Here is a 20,731-nt window from a genome sequence, read left to right on the forward strand (position 1 = left end):
CCTCCGCAGCGGAGCGCTCTGCACGCGCCCAGAGGGACTCTCGCCCGCCTCTCCGTGGCTTTGCCGGCCGTCCTTTCTCTGCTGCGGAGGAAGAGCCCGGGCGGGCGGGCGAAGCGGGCTTACAAGGCGGAGCTTGGTCTGCTCGGGCTCTTCCTCCTCGGCTTCCTTCCTGCTCGCTCGGCCGCCCCTGCGGCTCCTCTCCGCCCCGGAGGCGGCGCCTTTCCCCCTTCCACCCACCCACCCCAGCCTCGGCCGCTGCTGGCCCCGGCTACGCCGTCCGGCCCTGGCTCGGCGGCTGCTGGGCGAGGGGACCATGAGCGCCTTGCGGGACGTCTCGCTGCAGGACCCGCGGCTGCGCTACGAGCTCATCCAGCGCATCGGCTCCGGCACTTACGGCGACGTCTACAAGGTGCGCAACGGCCGGCTTTGGAGAGGGGTTCCCTCCCCGCGGGCGCGCTTTTGGGGGAGCGATCCTGGCTGGGGTGGGGGGGGTCCCCAGGAGGGGGGAGAGAGAGAGGAGGGGAGGGGGCTTCTAATGGGGGGGTCCACTCACTGGCGGCCCCCCCCTTTTTTTCTTTTTTCTTCCCCCCCCCAAATAGTTGGGCAACTTCTCCAAAGCGCGCTTTTGGAGATGCGTAATGGAGAGGCTGGAGCTGTGGCGCGGTGGTGGGGATTTGCAGCCCCCCCCCAGCTCCCGGGTGGGGTGAGGACCGGACTGGGGAAGGGGTGCAGAGGGGTGGGGGAGTGGGGAAGCAGGGAATTGTGGCCGGGGGAGGGGGGGTCCAGGGCTTCTCTTCCCGGGGCGTGTCCGGGTCTCTTGGGACCAGCCTCTTTTTTTGTGTTTTGTTTTGCACCGGGAGTTTTCTCCCCAAAGGGTTGCTTGCCCCTTAAGCGGAGAGGGCGCCTTTTGGAGAAGGCGAGGCGAGGCGAGTCTTCGGGTGGGGGTGGGGGGGGCCACTGGGCAGGCTTGGCTGGCTGGCTGGCTGGTTGGTTGGTTGGTTCCCCGGCCAAGGTCGAGCTCTGTGGGGCAGGCAGGCTGGCTTTGCTACAAGTGTGGGCACGGTGGGAGGGCGGGGATCCCCTCCCTTGCTTGCTCGCTCGCTCCGCTTTCCTGGAGTGACCGAATGACCACAATGCGCTTATTTGTCCGGGTTGCCAGAGAGTTTGGCACGCGCGGATCTTGCGGTGCTGAGGGCTAGGAAAGAGGGATGAAGAGGAAAAAGGAAAGAAGGAAGGAAGACCAGAGATAGACAGAGAGAAAGGAAGGAAGGAAGGAAGGAAGGAAGGAAGACCAGAGACAGACAGAGAGGAAGGAAGGAAGGAAGGAAGGAAGGAAGGAAGGAAGGAAGGAAGGAAGACCAGAGACAGACAGAGAGAAAGGAAGGAAGGAAGGAAGGAAGGAAGGAAGGAAGGAAGACCAGAGACAGACAGAGAGAAAGGAAAGAAGGAAGGAAGGAAGGAAAGAAAGAAAAAGAAAGAGAAAAGGTTAGGGAGGGAGGAAGAAAAGCAAGAGAGAGGGAGAGAAAGCAAGAAAGGGAAAAAGAAGAGGAGGAGGAAGGGTGAGAGGGAGGAAGGAAGAGAAAAAAGAGAGGGAAAGAAAGAAGAGAAAGGTTGGGAGAGAGGAAGGAAGAGAAAAAAGTGAGAGAGGGAAAGGAAGGAAGAAAGAAAGAAAGAAGGAAGGAAGAAGGTTGGGAGGCAGGAAGGAAAGAAGAGAAAAAAGCAAGAGAGGGAGAGAAAGAAAGAAAGAAGCTGTTGAAGGAAGAACCTTGCAAATTAAAATTGTTGCCTTTGCAGCAGTTTTGGAAAGGGTGGGTGAGCAGGAGGAAGGGTGGGAGGGGAGGAAGGAAGGAAGAGAAAAAAGAAAAAGAAAGAAAGAAAGAAAGAAAGAAAGAAAGAAAGAAAGAAAGAAAGAAAGAAAGAAAGAAAGAAGCTGTTGAAGGAAGAACCTTGCAAATTAAAATTGTTGCCTTTGCAGCAGTTTTGGAAAGAGTGGGTGAGCAGGAGGAAGGGTGGGAGGGGAGGAAGGAAGGAAGAGAAAAAAGAAAAAGAAAGAAAGAAAGAAAGAAAGAAAGAAAGAAAGAAAGAAAGAAAGAAAGAAAGAAAGAAGCTGTTGAAGGAAGAACCTTGCAAATTAAAATTGTTGCCTTTGCAGCAGTTTTGGAAAGGGTGGGTGAGCAGGAGGAAGGGTGGGAGGGGAGGAAGGAAGGAAGAGAAAAAAGAAAAAGAAAGAAAGAAAGAAAGAAAGAAAGAAAGAAAGAAAGAAAGAAAGAAAGAAAGAAAGAAGCTGTTGAAGGAAGAACCTTGCAAATTAAAATTGTTGCCTTTGCAGCAGTTTTGGAAAGAGTGGGTGAGCAGGAGGAAGGGTGGGAGGGGAGGAAGGAAGGAAGAGAAAAAAGAAAAAGAAAGAAAGAAAGAAAGAAAGAAAGAAAGAAAGAAAGAAAGAAAGAAAGAAAGAAAGAAAGAAAGAAAGAAAGAAAGAAAGAAAAGCTGTTGAAGGAAGAACCTTGCAAATTAAAATTGTTGCCTTTGCAGCAGTTTTGGAAAGGGTGGGTGAGCAGGAGGAAGGGTGGGAGGGGAGGAAGGAAGGAAGAGAAAAAAGAAAAAGAAAGAAAGAAAGAAAGAAAGAAAGAAAGAAAAGCTGTTGAAGGAAGAGCCTTGCAAATTAAAATTGTTGCCTTTGCAGGAGATTTGGAAAGGGTGGGTGAGCAGGCCCCACAGGGGAGGGAGGCATATGGGGCTGTTTTAAGAAGAAAGAGTTTAAGAGAGGAAATTGGCTTTGGGAACCCTGGCAATGTTTTTGAACCCATCATCCGTTTCTTGCCCCCTGTTTGGGGTCGTCCTGAAACTTTGGAGCCCTAGGAGGAAGCTACTAAACAGGGATTCCTTTGCTGGAAGCTTATCTGATTTCTAGGTTTTTTGACACTGCAGGCCACAATTTCTCAACCTCCGTGACTTGAACATACCTGGACTTCAACACCCAGATTTCCCCAGCCAGCTTTGCTTTGAATTCTGGGAGTTGAAGTCCAGGCACCTTAAAAGTAACTGACATTGAAAAATATTGCTGTACACTAACACAGATCTCCTACTACAGTAGTTATTTTGCTATTTCATAGTAACTGGGGTGTGTGTGTGTGGAAATCTACCTATACTTGCCAATTTGAAAACGTAGACCCAAAGAAAATATAAATGTGGGCCCAGGTGTCCAAGATTGATGGATATAGCCCTGTTACAACAGGACTAAAATATTACTTATTAAATTTATAGGCTGCCCGACTCTCAGGAATTTTTCAGTGGTTTACAGAAAGTATGAATTCTTGGTGCCCAGGCATGTTTTGAGATTCTTGATAAGGTAAAGGTTTCCCTCGCACATGTGTGCTAGCTATTCCCAACTCTAGGGGGCGGTGCTCATCTCTGTTTCAAAGCCGAAGAGCCAGCGCTGTCCGAAGACGTCTCCGTGGTCATGTGGCCGGCATGACTCAACGCCAAAGGCGCACGGAACGCTGTTACCTTCCCGCCAAAGGTGGTCCCTATTTTTCTACTTGCATTTTTTACCTGCTTTCGAACTGCTAGGTTGGCAGAAGCTGGGACAAGTCACGGGAGCTCACCCCGTTACACGGCACTAGGGATTCGAACCGCCGAACTTCCGACCTTTCTGATCGAGAAGATCAGAAATATTTACTTACTTATTTATTTATAAATAAATAAATACATTTATTTATTTACTTATTGGATTTTTATCTAATACCATCCACACCGATACTGATAGGGCAAGCAAAAGAATATAAAATGAGAGTAAACCCCACTCCCTACTACCCCTTGATGATATTACCTAGATTGGCAACCAAGCTCAGGGAGCACCAAGGACAGACCAATTAAAGATGAAAATTGGATCAGCTGTGCTGATGGAAACCAGAAACAGATCTGTTTTATACTGAATGGTGACATGCAGGGGGTCCTCGACTTACGACCATCACGGAGGACTAAAATTTCTGTTGCTAAGTGAGACACCTGGAAGTGAATTTTGCCTCATTTTGCAACCTTTCTTGTCACCGTTGTTAAGCGAATCGGTGAGGTTGTTACGTCAGCGACGCTGTTGTTAGGTGAGTCTGGCTTCCCCGTCGACTTTGCTTGTCCGACGGTCGCAAAAGGGGATTGCGTGGTTTTTTTTTCAACCTTTGCGACTTAAGATGGGTGGACTTCAACTCCCAGAATTCAGCTGGCTGGAAGTTGTCTCCTCTTAAAGTATGTTTACTGGAGAATTCTGGGAGTTGAAGTCCAACCATCTTATAAGTTATCAGGGTTGAGAAATATCGTTCCAATGTTTTGATATAAATAATTGTGCAATGAATCCAGGCAGATATATTGTGTGTCTTCACTGCCCTTCTTATCCAAGTGATATATTTATTTGGGCACGGCAGTCGATCGAACTGGCTTCTTCCCGGCTCGTTAGATCACACCCAGAGTTGAAAAGGATCTCTCGATTAAAATGGATCCTATAAAACAATGTTTTCCAACCTTTGTAAGCCCCTATAAGACGTGTGGGACTTCAACTCCCAGAATTCTCCATTTAACATGGCTGGCTGAGGACTTCTGGGGGTTGAAGTCCACACATCTTAAAAAACTGCTATAAAATTATGCTGGGGCCTCATTGCTTAAAATTTCTAACCAGCACGATCTTTATGCTGGTAGAAGAGCCTCGACTGGGAGACTGGAACAAATAAGGCCATTTTGCCCCAAAATGCATCTTTGACTGGTTCATTCAAGTTTCTAGTCCTCAATATATATATTTTTCATATACTTGCCACTCTGAGTGAATCTGGTTTAGCCTGTTGTGGCCAGAGAGAAAATAGAGAAGAACAAAAATATTATAAAGCATAGGCGTTTTGGAACAGATTCTGTATTCACTGAAGGCAGTTGGAGGAACAGCTGTTGTGAAGCTTCCATATGTTGTTTTCTTATAATTAAGTGTGCATGTGGTTGTGTTGCTCCTTAGAAGCCTCTGAGGTGCCCTTAGCATCGTTAATGCCAGTAGTCATAATCCTATGACAATCCTATTTTCTGATGCTTCTGCGTTTCTTTTTAAATTCAGCCCTATTGGCTTGCTGGTAAAATTGTATTATTTTTCAGGCTGTGTTTTATTCTGCAGGCAGTCCTTGACTTACAACGGTTCCATTAAGTGACCGTTCAAAGTCACTGAAACGACAACACTGAAAAAAAGTGACTTATAATGACCGTTTTTCGTACAATCGTTGCAGCATCCTCCGATTGAATTCAAAATTCAGTCGCTTGAATTGAACTGAATTGAACTGACTCCTATTTACGACGGACACTCGGGTAGCAACCGAACCATGGTTAGCGCAGCCCAGTCTCACTAGCTAACACAGGGGTCTGCAACCTTAAACACTCAAAAGAGCCATTTGGACCCGTTTCCCACAGAAAAGAAAACACCGGGAGCCACAAAAACCCTTCTCGTGCTTGACTATTTCTTGAGCGGCCACAAAACTAGCAAATGTAGTTGGAATTAAACGTTCTGTTTTCTTCTGAAACTTTTCTTTTCTTGGATTTATCCATGGTTGAAAAGCTCAATAAATTGCGTGCCAGTGGATGTCGCACATTGGCGGTTGTGACGCATATTTTGAGCGACAGGGAGCTGCAGCAGAGGGGTGAAAGAGCCACATGCGGCTCCAGAGCCGCAGGTTGCTGACCCCTGAACTAACATAATAGCCTCGATGCGAAAGAGACACATTCTCCACATCCTGGTTTGTGACTCCTTTTTGATCCTAATAAGGAGGGACAGATCTGCATCTGCATATCAAAGGAGCATAAAACAGCCCTCCACTCCATTTCCTGGACTTTCCCGCCCCATCCCCCTCCGTCTCCCGCCCTCTGGACTACAAACTGAATTAGGAGTGGGCTGCTTCTCTTCGGATCCTGGCTCATGCCCGCTGCGCAGACATTGTTCAGAAGCCAGCATGGCATTTCCTGAAATTCTTAATTCAGGAATAGCTTAGGGCTGGTCAGCTGGCAGCCAGGATTTCTATTTTCAGCTTCGAAAATGGATCTGATGGGTTGGGGCGGAGAGACGGGTCTTTCTCCCCGTGGCGGGAGGAACAACAATAAAAGAGGAGAGGGCAGGTAGTTCTCCACTTGCAACGGTCTCACATAGCGACCGTTGGAAATTACGAAAGCGCTGAAAAAAAGGGACACGATCATCGGTCGCCCTTAGAACCGTTTGCTGCATCCCTTTTGTGGCCGCGGGATCAAAACCCGGGCGCAGATACACATTTGGACAAATTTCGTCTTAGTTCCTTAACAGAGTTGGGAGGGACCTTGTAGGTCATCTAGTCCAACCCCCCGCGCAAGCAGGAGACCTTACACCATTTCTGACAGATGGGCAGTACAGTCTTTTCTTCAAAGCTTCCAGGGATGAAGCTCCCACAACTTCCGAAGGCAACTTCTGTTCCGTGGGTTGATTGTTCTCGCTGTCGGGAAATTCCTTCTTATTTCCGGGTTGAATCTCTCCTTGATCAATTTCCATCCATTCTTCCTTGTCTTCCCTTGGAGAATAGCTTGACCCCCTTCCTCCTCTCTGTGGCAGCCCCTCAAATATTGGAAGATGCTCTCCTGTCTCCTCTGGTCCTTCTCTTCTCTAGACCAGCCAGGCCCAGTTCCTGCAACCGTTCATCGTATGTTTGAGCCTCCAGTCCCTTCAACATCCTGGTTGCTCTTCTCTGCACTTTTTCTAGAGTCTCCAAATCTTTTTTTATAGTGTAGTGACCAAAACTGGATGCAGGATTCCAAGTGTGGTCTTACTAAGGCTTTATAGTTCCAGGTTGCTTCTCTCCTTGATTAGTTTCCATCCATTGTTTCGTATCTGGCCTTCGGGTGCTTTGGAAAATAGCTTGACCCCCTTCCTCCTCTCTGTGGCAGCCCCTCAAATATTTTAAGATGCTCTCCTGTCTCCCCTGGTCCTTCTCTTCATTAGGCTAGACGTACTTAGCTCCTTCAGCCGTTTATCGTACAATTTGGCCTCCAGTTTTTTTATGATCTGCAAGAGGACAGTCGCTTAAATTTGTATTTGTATTTGTATTTTATTATATTTGTATACCGCCCTTCTCCCGAGGGACTCAGGGCAATGAACAGCCATGGTAAAAACAATGTACAACGAAAATTAAAAGCTTATTAAAATAATTCAATCAATCGGCCAAATTTAAAACATCCAACTATGAGCCAGCCATGTGCGGCAGCTGCCCAAAAAAGCAAACACAATCCTAGGCTGCATTAACAGGAGGACAGAATCAAGCTCACGTGAAGTGTGAATACTACTTTATAATGCCTTGGGGAGGCCACACTTGGAATATTGCATCCAATTTTGGTCGCCACGATATAAACTAAGATGTTGAGATTTTAGAAAGAGTGCAGAGAAGAGCAACCAAGAGGATTAGGGGGCTGGAGGCTAAAACATACGAAGAACGGTTGCAGGAACTTGGTATGTCTAGTTTAAAGAAAAGAAGGACTAAGGATAGCAGTCTTTTAAAATTTGAGGGGCTGCCACAAAAAAGAGGGAGTCAAACGCCCTGAAGGCAAGACAAGAAGCAACGGATGGAAACTAATCAAGGAGAGAAGCAACCTGGAATTAAGGAGAAATTTCCTGACAGTGACAATATTTAACCAGTGGAACAGCTTGCCACCAGAAGTTGTGGGTGCCCCATCACTGGAGGCTTTCAAGAAGAGATTGGACAGCCATTTGTCCGGAATAGTAGAGGGTCTTCTCTTTGAGCAAGGGGTTGGACTAGAAGACCTCCAAGGTCCCTTCGAACTGTGTTATTCCGTTATCTTTGTGGTTCTTCTCTGCACTCTTTCTAGGGTCTCAGCCTTTTTCTTGTACGTTAGTTGACTGAAATGCGCTATTGCTTAGCGCATTGTAAGCCGCCCTGAGTCTCCGGAGAAGGGCGGCATATAAATCAATTTTTATTTTTTTTTAAATGGTGCTTGCCGGAGGGGGAATCCAAAGGGAAGTGCAGAAGAAGGCCTCTGGACGGCTTTTGCATGTCCTACACCTGCCTTAATTTTCTTCCCTGGCCTCCCAGGCGGAGTCGTGGATATTTTCTCTCTGGCCTTAATTGCAAGAAACTCCAGCCATCTTCTGACGCATCAAAGGAAATGCTACCTAAGCATTCTGATCTCCAGCGTCCAACACGGGCAAATTGCATTCTGTAAGAAGCCGTAGCAAAACTGCCTTATGAACAGATTGCCCAAAGCTCTTCATCCGCCTGCTTGGGTGGTCTCTGGGTTATTATGGGAAAGCAGAGGCAGTTTATAGCAGAATAACAGAGTCGGAAGGGAACTTGGAGGTCTTCGAGTCCAACCCCCTGAACAACCAATTAAATATGGGGTAGCAATGTGCGGCAGCAGCCCAAAAAGCCAATGCAATCCTAAATTGCATTAACAGAGGGATACAATCAAGATCAAAGGAGGTACTAATACCACTCTATAAAGCCTTAGTAAGGCCACACCTAGAATCCTGCATCCAGTTTTAGTCACCACACTATAAAAAAGATGATGAGACTAGAAAAAGTGCAGAGAAGAGCAACCAGGATGATTAGAGGACTGGAGGCTCAAACATACGATGAACAGTTGCAGGAACTGGGCCTGGCTGGTCTAGGGAAGAGAAGGACCAGGGGAGACAGGAGAGCAGTCTTCCAGTATTTGAGGGGCTGCCCCAGAGAGGAGGAAGGGGGTCCATCTATTTTCCAAAGCAGGCCAGACAAGGAATAATGGATCGAGAGATTCAACCTGGAAATAAGGAGAAATTTTCTGACAGTGAGAACAATCAACCCACGGAACAGAAGTTGCCTTCGGAAGTTGTGGGAGCTTCATCCCTGGAAGCTTTCAAGAAGAGACTGGACTGCCATCTGTCAGAAATGGTGTCGGGTCTCCTGCTTAGGCAGGGGGTTGGACTAAATGACCTACGAGGTCCCTTCCAACTCTGTTAATCTGTTAACCCTACACCATTCCAGACAGATTTTCTGTTTCTGTCGTTCCCTTCTGGGAGGAGGTTTCGAAGTATTTCTAGCAGGATTACCAGATTCTGTAACAGCTTTGTTCCTTATGCCATCCGTCTGGTAAAGTCACAAGAGTCCCCTTTCTCGCCATGTACATGTATACATCTGAACTAGATGTGTTATTTCTCCTTGTCATGTAATATATGTGGGCATATGCATAATTTTGCATGTATGTATGTATGTATTTATTTTGTCATGTTTATGTAGTATAGGAGGTGATGAGCCTTTGAGAGCTGTATGCAACGAAATTTAATTTTAATGTATGCCGATTAGTGTACGTCCAAAGTGACAAAGTTATTCTAAGATAGTTGTCCAATCTCTTCTGAAAATTCTCCAAATAATGAAGCACCCACAACTTCTGGAGGCAAGTTAATTGTTCTCACTTGTCAGGAATTTTCTCCTTAGTTCTAGGTTGCTTCTCTCCTTGATTAGTTTCCACCCGTTGCTTCTTGGTGCTTTGGGAAATAGGTTGACCCAATTTCAGACAAGTGGCTGTCCAGCCTCTTCTTAAAAGCCTCCAGTGTTGCAACACCCACAGCTTCTGGTGGCAAGCAGTTCCACTGGTTAATTGTTCTCACTGTCAGGACATCTCTCCTGTATTCCAGTTTGCTTCTCTCCTTGATTTGGTTTCCATCCATCATTTTTTTGTCCTGCCTTCTGGTGCTTTGGGAAATACGTTGACCCAATTTCAGACAAGTGCCTGTCCTGTCTTGTCTTAAAAACCTTAAAAACCGGACAAATGGCTGTCCAATCTCTTCCTGAAAGCCTCCAGTGATGGGGTACCCACAACTTCTGGTGGCAAGCTGTTCCACTGGTTAATTGTTCTCACTGTCAGGACATTTCTCCTGAATTCCAATTTGCTTCTCTCCTTGATTTGGTTTCCATCCGTCGTTTTTTTTGTCTTGCCTTCTGGTGCTTTGGGAAATTGGTTGACCCAATTTCAGACAAGTGGCTGTCCAGCCTCTTCTTAAAAGCCTCCAGTGTTGCAACACCCACAGCTTCTGGTGGCAAGCAGTTCCAATGGTTAATTGTTCTCACTGTCAGGACATTTCTCCTGAATTCCAGTTTGCTTCTCTCCTTGATTTGGTTTCTATCCATCGTTTTTTTGTCCTGCCTTCTGGTGCTTTGGGAAATAGGTTGACCCAATTTCAGACAAGTGGCTGTCCTGTCTTGTCTTAAAAACCTCCAATGTTGGAGCACCCACAGCTTCTGGTGGCAAGCTGTTCCACTGGTTAATTGTTCTCACTGTCAGGACATTTCTCCTGAATTCCAGTTTGCTTTTCTCCTTGATTTGGTTTCCATCCGTCGTTTTTTTTGTCTTGCCTTCTGGTGCTTTGGGAAATTGGTTGACCCAATTTCAGACAAGTGGCTGTCCAGCCTCTTCTTAAAAGCCTCCAGTGTTGCAACACCCACAGCTTCTGGTGGCAAGCAGTTCCAATGGTTAATTGTTCTCACTGTCAGGACATTTCTCCTGAATTCCAGTTTGCTTCTCTCCTTGATTTGGTTTCTATCCATCGTTTTTTTGTCCTGCCTTCTGGTGCTTTGGGAAATAGGTTGACCCAATTTCAGACAAGTGGCTGTCCTGTCTTGTCTTAAAAACCTCCAATGTTGGAGCACCCACAGCTTCTGGTGGCAAGCTGTTCCACTGGTTAATTGTTCTCACTGTCAGGACATTTCTCCTGAATTCCAGTTTGCTTTTCTCCTTGATTTGGTTTCCATCCGTCGTTTTTTTTGTCTTGCCTTCTGGTGCTTTGGGAAATAGGTTGACCCAATTTCAGACAAGTGGCTGTCCAGCCTCTTCTTAAAAGCCTCCAGTTTTGCAACACCCACAGCTTCTGGTGGCAAGCAGTTCCACTGGTTAATTGTTTTCACTGTCAGGACATTTCTCCTGTATTCCAGTTTGCTTTTCTCCTTGATGAGTTTGCATCCATCGTTTTTTTGTCCTGCCTTCTGGTGCTTTGGGAAATTGGTTGACCCAATTTCAGACAAGTGGCTGTCCAGCCTCTTCTTAAAATGCAGCACCCACCACTTCTGAAGGCGAGCCATTCCACCGGTTTCCTCTTTGGTTGCATCACACACGTGCTTCGCAACCTCGCAAGCGGCCGTGCTCCTCACACCCTTTGTGGCGGTTGAGCTGGCTCAGCCAGGAAGGCAGGAAGTTGCCCGATTGCTAAACAGAACAGGATCTGAAGAAGTGGGGCATATCTGTGCCTCTTAGGTGTTTCTGACAAATCATGGCTTAACGCAGTCCGACTGCCATACCAGGGAGCCAAACGTGGATGCTGATCCCAGGGGGAAAGCTACAAAGGCCGTAAGTGCGAAACACGGTCATAAACTCACTGTTTTCAGTGCCGTTGCAACGTCGTACAGTCCCTAAAAGGCAATCTGGAATTGAGGAGAAATTTCCTGACAGCGAGAACAGATAATCAGTGGAACAGCTTGCCACCAGAAGTGGTGGGTGCATCCATCCATGGACGTTTTGAAGAAGAGTTTGGTCAGACATTTTGTCTGGAATGGTATAGGGTCTCCTGCTCGAGCAGGGGGCTGGACTAGAAGACCTCCAAGGGCCCTTCCAACTCTGTTCTGATTAAATGAACTGTTGTAAATTGAAGGCTACCTGTATTTATTTAGGGTGCCTTATTTGTGCCAAAGATACGCAAATTGACATTTCTGATGAGCTTTTCGTAGGGATCCCAAGAGGAAAGGATCCTGACTCTGGGGAGGGGGGTTTACAGATTAGCAGGGTTGGGAGGGACCTTGGAGGTGATCTAGTCCAACCCCCCACCCAAGCAGGAAACCCTACACGATTTCTGACAGATAGTAGTCCGGTCTCTTCTTCAAAGCTTCCAATGATGAAGCTCCACAATTTTTGAAGGCAGCTTCTGTTCCACGGGTTGATTGTTGTCACTGTCAGAAAATTCCTCCTTATTTCCAGGTTGAATCTCTCCTTGATCAGTTTCCATCCATTATTCCTTGTCTGGCCTTCTGGTTATTTGGAAAATAGCTTGACCCCCTTCCTCCTCTCTGGGGCAGCCCCTCGGATATTGGAAGTTGCTCTCCTGTCTCCCCTGGTCCTTCTCTTCACTAGACCAGCCAGGCCCAGTTCCTGCAACCGTTCATCGTATGTTTTAGCCTCCAGTCCCCTAATTATCCTGGTTGCTCTTCTCTGCACTCTTTCTAGAGTCTCTACATCTTTTTTATAGTGTGGTGACCAAACCTGGATGCCGTATTCCAACTGGGGTCTTATCAAGGCATTATAAAGTTCACTTTAACAGATTAACAAAGTTGGAAGGGACCTTGGAGGTCATCTAGTCCAACCCCCCACCAAACAGGAGACCCTACACCATTTCTGACAGATGGGCAGTCCAGTCTCTTCTTGAAAGCTTCCAGGGATGAAGCTCCCACAACTTCCGAAGGCAACTTCAGTTCCATCATTTGATTGCTCTCATTGTAAGAAAATCTCTCCTTATTTCTAGGCTGAATCTCTCTCCTTGATCAGTTTCCATCTGTTATTCCTTGTCTGGCCTTCAGGTGCTTCGGAAAATAGCTTGACTCCCTTCCTCCTCTTTGTGAACATAGAAATTCTTGTTTCTATGGATGGAATTTCTTGTGAGTTTTGTCCAGCGGAACAAGACAGTTTGGAAGGATGTGTTTTGACTACACAATCGTCAAGACATGTGCTTGTCAGGTGCCGATGACTGGCTCCTGTCCCAAGGCTTCATCCCCGTGTCCAACTGCCGAGGTCCTTTCTCTCCTGGGGTCTGGAGAGAATTGATGTGGCCATCTGACTTTCAAAAACTTTTAAGCACAATATACAGGAAAGTCCTCCACTTAAGGATTTCAAGTTTGGCGCCCCGAAAGGTCCGTTGCTAAGTGAAACATTTTGTCAAGTGAGTTTGGCCCGTTTTCACAGCCTTTTTTTTGCCACCGTTGTTAAGTGAATCACTGCAGTTGTCGAGCTAGTAACACGGTCGTTGAGTTGAATCTGGCTTCCAAGTTGATTTTGCTGATCGGAAGGTCGCAAAAGGGGGGGATCGCGTGACCCTGGGGTGCTGCCAACCGTCATAAATGCGAATCAGTTGCCAAGGGCCTGGATTTTGAGCACGTGACCGTGAGGATGCTGCAGCGGTCGTAAGTGTGAGGAACGGTCGTAAGTCAGTTTTTCTCAGTACCGTCGTAACTTTGAACGGTCATTAAACGAACTGTAAGTGCACAGGTTGTATAAAGTTTGATTTATTGATCCTCCTGTATCTCAAAGTTATTTCTTACGTACTCTTTTTCAGAATGGGATCCAATGTCCACTTTTCCAGTTTGCATTATTTTATTTTATTTTCTGAATCGTACTGGACTGTGGGTGTTTTCATATTTGCATTCTTGTAAAATTGCTGAGATCCTATGGGATGGTTTCTTGTGAGGAATGAATGGAGGAATGAATGTATTTGTAACCCACAATTATTACAAATAACCAAGGGAGGAGCACATTCCCAACATATCTTTCTCCTCCTATTTTCCCTACAGCAACAACCTTGTGAAGTGGGTTGGACTCAGAGTATGCCTGGCCCAAAGTCACCCAGCCAGCTTTCATGCCTAAGGCAGGACTAGAACTCACTGACTCCTGGTGATTGGCCCAAAGTCACCCAGCCAACTTTCATGCCTAAGGCGGGACTAGAACTCACCATCTTCTGGTGATTGGCCTAAAGTCACCCAGCTGGTGTTCATGCCTAAGGCAGAACTAGAACTCACTGTCTCCTGGTGATTGGCCCAAAGTCACCCAGCCAACTTTCATGCCTAAGGCGGGACTAGAACTCACCATCTTCTGGTGATTGGCCCAAAGTCACCCAGCTGGTGTTCATGCTTAAGGCAGGACTAGAACTCACTGTCTCCTGGTGATTGGCCCAAAGTCACTCAGCCAGTGTTCATGCTTAAGGTGGGACTAGAATTCACCGTCTCCTGGTGATTGGCTCAAAGTCACCCAGCAGGCTTTCCTGCCTAATGCAGGACTAGAACTCCCAGTGTCCTGGTGATTGGCCCAAAGTCACCCAGCCAGCTTTCATGCCTAAGGCAGGACTAGAACTCACTGTCTCCTGGTGATTGGCCCAAAGTCACCCAGCCGGTGTTCATGCTTAAGGCGGGACTAGAACTCACTGTCTCCTGGTGATTGGCCCAAAGTCACCCAGCCGATTTTCCTGCCTAATGCAGGACTAGAACTCTCCATCACCTGGTAATTGGCCCAAAGTCATTCAGCCAGCTTTCCTGCCTAAAGTGTGATTAGAACTCACCAACTCCTGGTGTTTGGCCCAAACTCAGTCGAATGAATGAATGAATGAATGAATGAGTGAGTGAGTGAGTGAGTGAGTGAGTGAGTGAGTGAGTGAATGACCTGAGACTGGCCACATCCTTTTTACAGGAAGCAATTTCTTTGGGATAACTTCCGTGTTACTCAGGGTGGAACATGATAGCAGAGCATATGGTAAGGTAAAATAAAGCTGTCCCTATGGGTTTTTACCCCACTTAGTTGTGAGACCGACTTTATGGGGCAGTGGTCATCTCCGTCTCTTAAGCCAAAGAGCATATGGCAGGATCGTGAAAAAGCCGGAGCAGGACAGGCGAGGTGCAAAATGAGGATACCCCACCCCCCTATTCCTCCCAGCCAAAAATTTCGCCAAATCTCTTCTCCCACGGAGAAAGCAATGCAGAGAATGCTTTCCTGAACCTCCCATTTTTTTCTTTCCTTATCACCTCTGGTTCTCTCTGCAGGGGCGAGATACAGAAACTGGAGAACTGGCAGCCATTAAAATTGTGAAAATCGACCCAGGTAAGTGCCGATTTGTGGCAACGTCATATTCCAAAACGGTCGGTGACTTCTTTGTACCACCGCTCCGAATTTTAGCCGTTTTTAAGATAGGCCGGCTCACAGAAATAAACTCCGCGAGGAGCTGCTACTACTCGATTGTAAGCCTGCTTCTCAGAATCAGAATATAGAGCATGGAAGGGAAGCTTTGGAGGTCTTCTATTTATTAATTTATTAATTTAATTTATATATCGCCCTTCTCCCAGAAGGACTCTAGTCCAACTCTTGCTGAAACAGACCTTATAACCTTCCGGACAAAGTGACTGTCCAGTCTCTTCTTAAAAACTTCCAGTGATGGAGCACCCACAACGTCTGGTGGCAAGCTGTTCCACTGGTTAACTATTCTCACTATCAGGAAATTTCTCCTTAATTCCAGGTTGCTTCTCTCCTTGATTAGTTTCCATCTGTTGCTTCTTGTCCTGCCTTCAGGTGCTTTGGAGAATAGCTTGACTCTCTCTTCTTTCTGGCACCCCCTCAAATATTGGAAGACTGCTATCATGTCAGCCCTAGTCCTGACTAGCCATACCCAGTTCCTGCAACCATTCTTGGTATGTTTTCACCTCCAGGCCCCTACTCATGTTTGCTCCTGTTTTCAGCACATTTTCCAAAATCTCGTCGTCTTTTTTTGCAATGTGGTAACTGAAACGGAATGCAATATTCCAACTTGACGATGGGCGGACTTCGTCTCCCACCATTCCTCAGCTAACACTTGAGAAATACTAAGCCCCCCAACTATATTCTGTGTTAATGTCACCATCCAGTTTGCAAAGATAATACGGGTCGTCCTTGATTTACAACTATTTGTTGAGGGACTGTTCAAACTTACATTGATGCTGAAAGAAAGTGACTTATGAGCTGTTCTCATGTTTCCATCCCGGTTATTCTACGTTCCATGTTCTAACTGGGTATGTCTCATCTAACAAAGAGAAGGATTAGGGGCGACATGATAGCCATTTCCCAATATTTGAGGGGCTGCCACAAAGAAGAGGGGGTCAACCTGTTCTTCAAGCCACCTGAAGACAGGAGAAGAAGCAATGGATGGAAACTAATCAAGGACTTTAATGGACTTTTAATGTTTGTATTATCTGTATTTTATCTTGGCTGTTCACCGCCCTGAGTCCTCCGGGAGTAGGGCGGTATAGAAATTTGATAGATAGATGATAGATAGATAGATAGATAGATAGATAGATAGATAGATAGATAGATAGATAGATAGATAGATAGATAGATAGATAGATAGATAAATGAGAGAAGCAAACCCAGAACCAAGGAGAAATTTCCTGACGGAACAATCGACCAGTGGAACAGCTTGCCACCAGAAGTTACATGCGTTCCATCACCGGAAGTGTTTAAGAAAAGATAAGACAGCCAATTGTCCAGAATTCTTCATTGCAGGTGAGAGCAGGACAAGAAAAAAAAATGGATGGAAACTAATCAAGGAGAGAAGCAACCTAGAACTAAGGAGAAATTTCCTGACAGGGAGAACAATTAACCAGTGGAACAGCTTGCCACCTTCAGAAGTTGTGGGTGCTCCATCACTGGAGTTTTTTAAGAAGAGTTGGACAACCATTTGACTGGAATGGTACAAGGTTTCCTGCTTGAGCAGGGGGTTGGACTAGATGACCTCCAAGGTACCTAGAACATAGAACCCTACTGTTCTATGTCAAGGGTGTCAAACTCAAGGCCCAGCAGCCAGATCTGGCCTATGGGGTGCCCATGACTCTGGAAACAGCAGACCAGCCCGTGATGCTCTGCGAGCGAAAATGGAGCTCGGGAAGGCCGCAGGCGGCCCTCCCAAGCTCCATTTTCGCTCGCAGAGGGTTGCGGGAGGCTGTTGCAGCCAAAAACGGAGCTCGTGCAGCGCTCCTGACCTCCATTTTCACTGGCAGAGGGTTGCATGAGGCTGTCGCAGCCAAAACCGGAGCTCGCGCGGCCCTCCTGAGCTCCATTTTTGCTGGCAGAGAGTTGCGGGAGGCTGTCGCAGCCAAAAACGGAGTTTGAAAGCCCATTTTTGCTGGCAGAGCTCTCCGACCACCACAGGTGTCCCCGACACAAGTGATATTGAGCTGGCCATGCCCACTCTGGCCACACTCAGCCTGCCCCACCTCAAGGTCAAACCCAACCCTGATGTGGCCCTCAATGAAATCAAATTTGACACCCCTGTTTTATGTGTGATATATTTAGCCTACCGAAGAGAAGGAATTGGGGGGCGACATGATAGCAGCCTTTTCAATATTTGAGGGGCTGTCACAGAAGAGGGCCTAGACCTGGTGAACCTATGGCACGCATGCCACAGTGGCACGTGGAGCCCTTTCTGTGGGCACGCGAGCCGTTGCCCACCTCAGCTCCACTGCGCATGGATGTGCACCTCCCGCCGGCCAGCTGATTTTGGGGATGCACAGGGAGGGGATGAGGCACATGCAGGAGATGCGTGTGCATGCGTGGGGGGAGCGTGGGTCGCGTGTGCATACAGTGGGAGCGCGGGGGTTACAGTGCACCCCCTCCCCCACAGCCCGTTTTTGGGCCCAGGAGGCTACAGGGAGGTGTATTAGGCCCGTGATGGCGAACCTATGGCACGCATGCAACAGGTGGCATGTGTAGCCATATCGGTGGGCACACGAGCTCAGTTCCTCCGGAGGGCGTCTGGAGGGGCTGGCCGTTTTCGCCCTCCCCAGACTCCTAGAAAGGCTCTGGAGCCTGGGGACAGCAAAAAACGGGCCTTCTAGTCCCACCGGAAGTTGGCAAATCGGCCGTTTCCAGCCTCTGGGGAGGGGGAAGCCATTTTCACCCTCCCCAGACTCCTAGAAAGACTCTGGAGCCTGGGGAGAGAGAAAAACAGGCCTACCGGGCCATCATGTGCCAGCAGCAGGGGGGGGTCACGCAGGCACGCATGTGCGGGGGGGGCGCATAGAATTATGGGTGTGGGCACACACGCGCGCAACACACACACACACACCGTGCTCCCCCCGCTCCTGGCACATGATGGCAAAAAGGTTAGCCATCACTGTACTAGGCCCTAAACGGGGCGTGGCGGGGAGGTGCGGTGCCCCCACCCCTGTGGTCTGTTTTGGGACCCAGGAGGCTGCAGTGAGGCCTACTAAGCCCAAAACGGCCAGCCGCGGGGAGGTTGTCATGTGCGTATTCACCAGGGGGGGGGCGTGCACCCATGCGCAAGGCCCCCCGCATTGCGTTATGGGTGCTGACATGCGCGCGTGCTGTCAGCCCACAACGAGAAAAAGGTTACCCCTCATTGGGCTAGACAGTCGTTGAAGGAAGACCCTCTCAGAGACTGACGTATTTTCTCCCTTGGATCTCCATTTTAGGAGATGACATCGGATCCGTTCAGCAAGAAATCACCACCCTCAGGGATTGTCGCCACCACAACGTTGTGATGTATTTTGGAAGCTACCTCAGGTAGAGAAACTCCTCCTGCGGAACAACAGAACGGGAACTTGGAAGCGGTCGACTTAACTTAAGCCTCCGGAGTCCCTTGTTCTCAGCTTTATCAAAATTATTGGATAGCAAGTTGGGCATGGTATAATCGTTGCCTGATTTCTACACCAAAAGATAGGAACTCAACCATCCAACTCTTCATTCTCTAACCCAAAAATCCTCTTTTTCCAGTTCCCAAATCTTAGATGCGGTGAAATGTAGCTCCTCTCCCTACATGCTCAGAGGCACCCTGTTCTGAGCCAGCTCCCCAAACACGACAAACCCTCTGTATGTAAATCAATGATTCCTTTATTAGGAGCGCCGGGAGCTCTGGCAAAAAGTTTCTCTCTCACCACAGGTGAACAAATCCGTCCGGCAGGGAGAGGAGTAGTTGTCTGCCACATCTATTCATCTCTGCCCCCTGCCTTTTATCCCCAGAGCTAGAGTGGGGCTTCGCTAGCAGCAATGGCTCTTCCTTCCCAAGGACCGGCCCATAGATTTCCACTGCTCTCCTCTCCTCTCCCTTCTGTGCATCAGGCACTGGACCCAGCTGTTCCTCCTCTTCCTCATCAGCCACCTCCAGACCTGGGGGCTGTTGACTCTCCATCTGAAGCTGACAGACGGCCCAGGCTCCACCTCTGTCTCTCTCTCTCTGACAGCACTCCCTCTTCCCCCCTCAGAGCTCCCGAGCTTTAAGATGGGTGGACTTCCACTCCCAGAATCCCCCAGCCAGCTTGCTTTAAAACAGGTGGACTTCAATTCCCAGAATTACCCATTCAGCATGGAAATTCTGGGAGTTGATCCACACATCTTCAAGCCGCCAAGCTTGAGAGCCGTTGATTTTGGGAATCCAATCTCACCCAACCAGCAAAGCTTGCTTTCCCAAATAATGATATCTGTGTGTGTGTGTGTGTGTGTGTGTGTGTGTGTGTGTGTGTGTGTGTGTGTATCCAGGTCTCTATTACACATTTCCTGTTATTTCTGGATTTTAGGAATGATCGGCTGTGGATCTGCATGGAATACTGTGGAGGGGGGTCCCTTCAGGAGATCTATCACAGTGAGTTTCTTCCTGTTGGAGGAGGGAGGGAAAATATTATCTGGTGTTCTTTTAGGATCCATTTCTAAGTGGATTATAGCTAACAAATTATAGTAGAGATGGGGGAAGATGGGATTGGTAGCTTACATTCCTGGGATCAGCCTACATTCCAGCATAATTTGCAGGAGGAAACCTGATATGTTAATTTTAATGCGGCTGGCTTTTTCTGAAATTGTTATACACTTGCTCCTCGACTTACGACCACAATTGAGGCCAGAATTTCTGTTGCTTTTAAGCGAGACATTTGTTAAGGGAATTTCGCCCCCATTTTAAGACTTTTCTTTGCCGAGTGAAAGCAAATGACTGCAGTGGAGTTGTTAAGTGAATCACTGCAGATGCTCAGTTAGATAACGCGGCTGTTAAGCGAATCTGCTTTCCCCGTTGGAGGTCGCAAAACAGGATGACGTGACTCCCCGTGGGGGTGGGGGGGGGCACAACATCATAAATGTGAGTCAGTGGCCAAGCATCTGAATTTTGATTGCATGACCCAAGGGGATGCTTGCAACCGTCGTAAGTGTGAAAAGAGGTCATAGGTCATTTTTCTCAGTGCTGTTGTAACTTTATTTATTTATTTATTTATTTATTTATTTATTTATTTATTTATTTATTTATTTATCAAATTTCTATACCGCCCTACTCCCGAAGGACTCAGGGCGGTGAACAGCCAAGATAAAATACAGATAACACAAATATTAAAAATCCCTTAAAATTATTAAATATTTTGGCCGAAACACAGATTAAAACACCCAATTTATACTTTGAATGGTCACTAAGTGAGCTGTTGTAAGTTGAGAGCTACCTGTATTAAGTCTGCGCTCTGCCATTTCCCTGCCAGTACCTGGAAAAGCTGTGGACGATGGGAGCTGTTAGCCCCACTTTTTCAGAAAGCATCTGGCTAAGGAAAGGGACGGAGCGAAATAAAACCCTGACTGCTCCCTGCTTGAACAGTTGCCTCCCCTGAATTCCAGAACACCAGTGAAGCTAAGCAAGATTCTAGTCCTCATGACTCTGAATAAATCAGTTCTATTAGGGGCGCAGATGTGCTTTCAGCTGCTTGGACTGTTGATTCAAGAATGTTTTTCCACACCAGAGTCAAACCTTAAAAACTTTACCAAAAAAAAAAAAGGATGTATTCAGATACTATTCCAGAATGGTTTTGTTGTAAGAGCAGAGAACCTCAAATATTTCAAATATTACTTTTTAATTATTATTATTTTTTTTAGCAGAAGAATTCGAGCTTGTGGGTAAAACAACTTTTGCATACAGGTGTTCCTAACTTTTATCTCT

At 47.3% G+C, this 20,731-nt stretch overlaps 1 protein-coding gene across 1 annotated transcript in view; it reads left to right on the forward strand.

Annotated features, from left to right (window-relative positions):
- MAP4K2 (mitogen-activated protein kinase kinase kinase kinase 2) overlaps positions 1-20,731 on the forward strand; it is a 68,737-nt gene continuing 48,006 nt past the window's right edge. Inside the window, exons 1-4 of the mRNA XM_060694346.2 lie at positions 1-409; positions 14,823-14,880; positions 18,240-18,330; positions 19,341-19,405. Of these exons, the coding sequence (XP_060550329.1) occupies positions 314-409; positions 14,823-14,880; positions 18,240-18,330; positions 19,341-19,405 (310 nt within the window). The 5' untranslated portion in view covers positions 1-313. The remainder of the gene's footprint in view (positions 410-14,822; positions 14,881-18,239; positions 18,331-19,340; positions 19,406-20,731) is intronic.

Source organism: Pantherophis guttatus, chromosome 18 (genome assembly GCF_059756535.1).
Source record: "Pantherophis guttatus breed Tessera chromosome 18, ASM5975653v1, whole genome shotgun sequence".
Lineage (NCBI taxonomy): Eukaryota > Metazoa > Chordata > Lepidosauria > Squamata > Colubridae > Pantherophis > Pantherophis guttatus.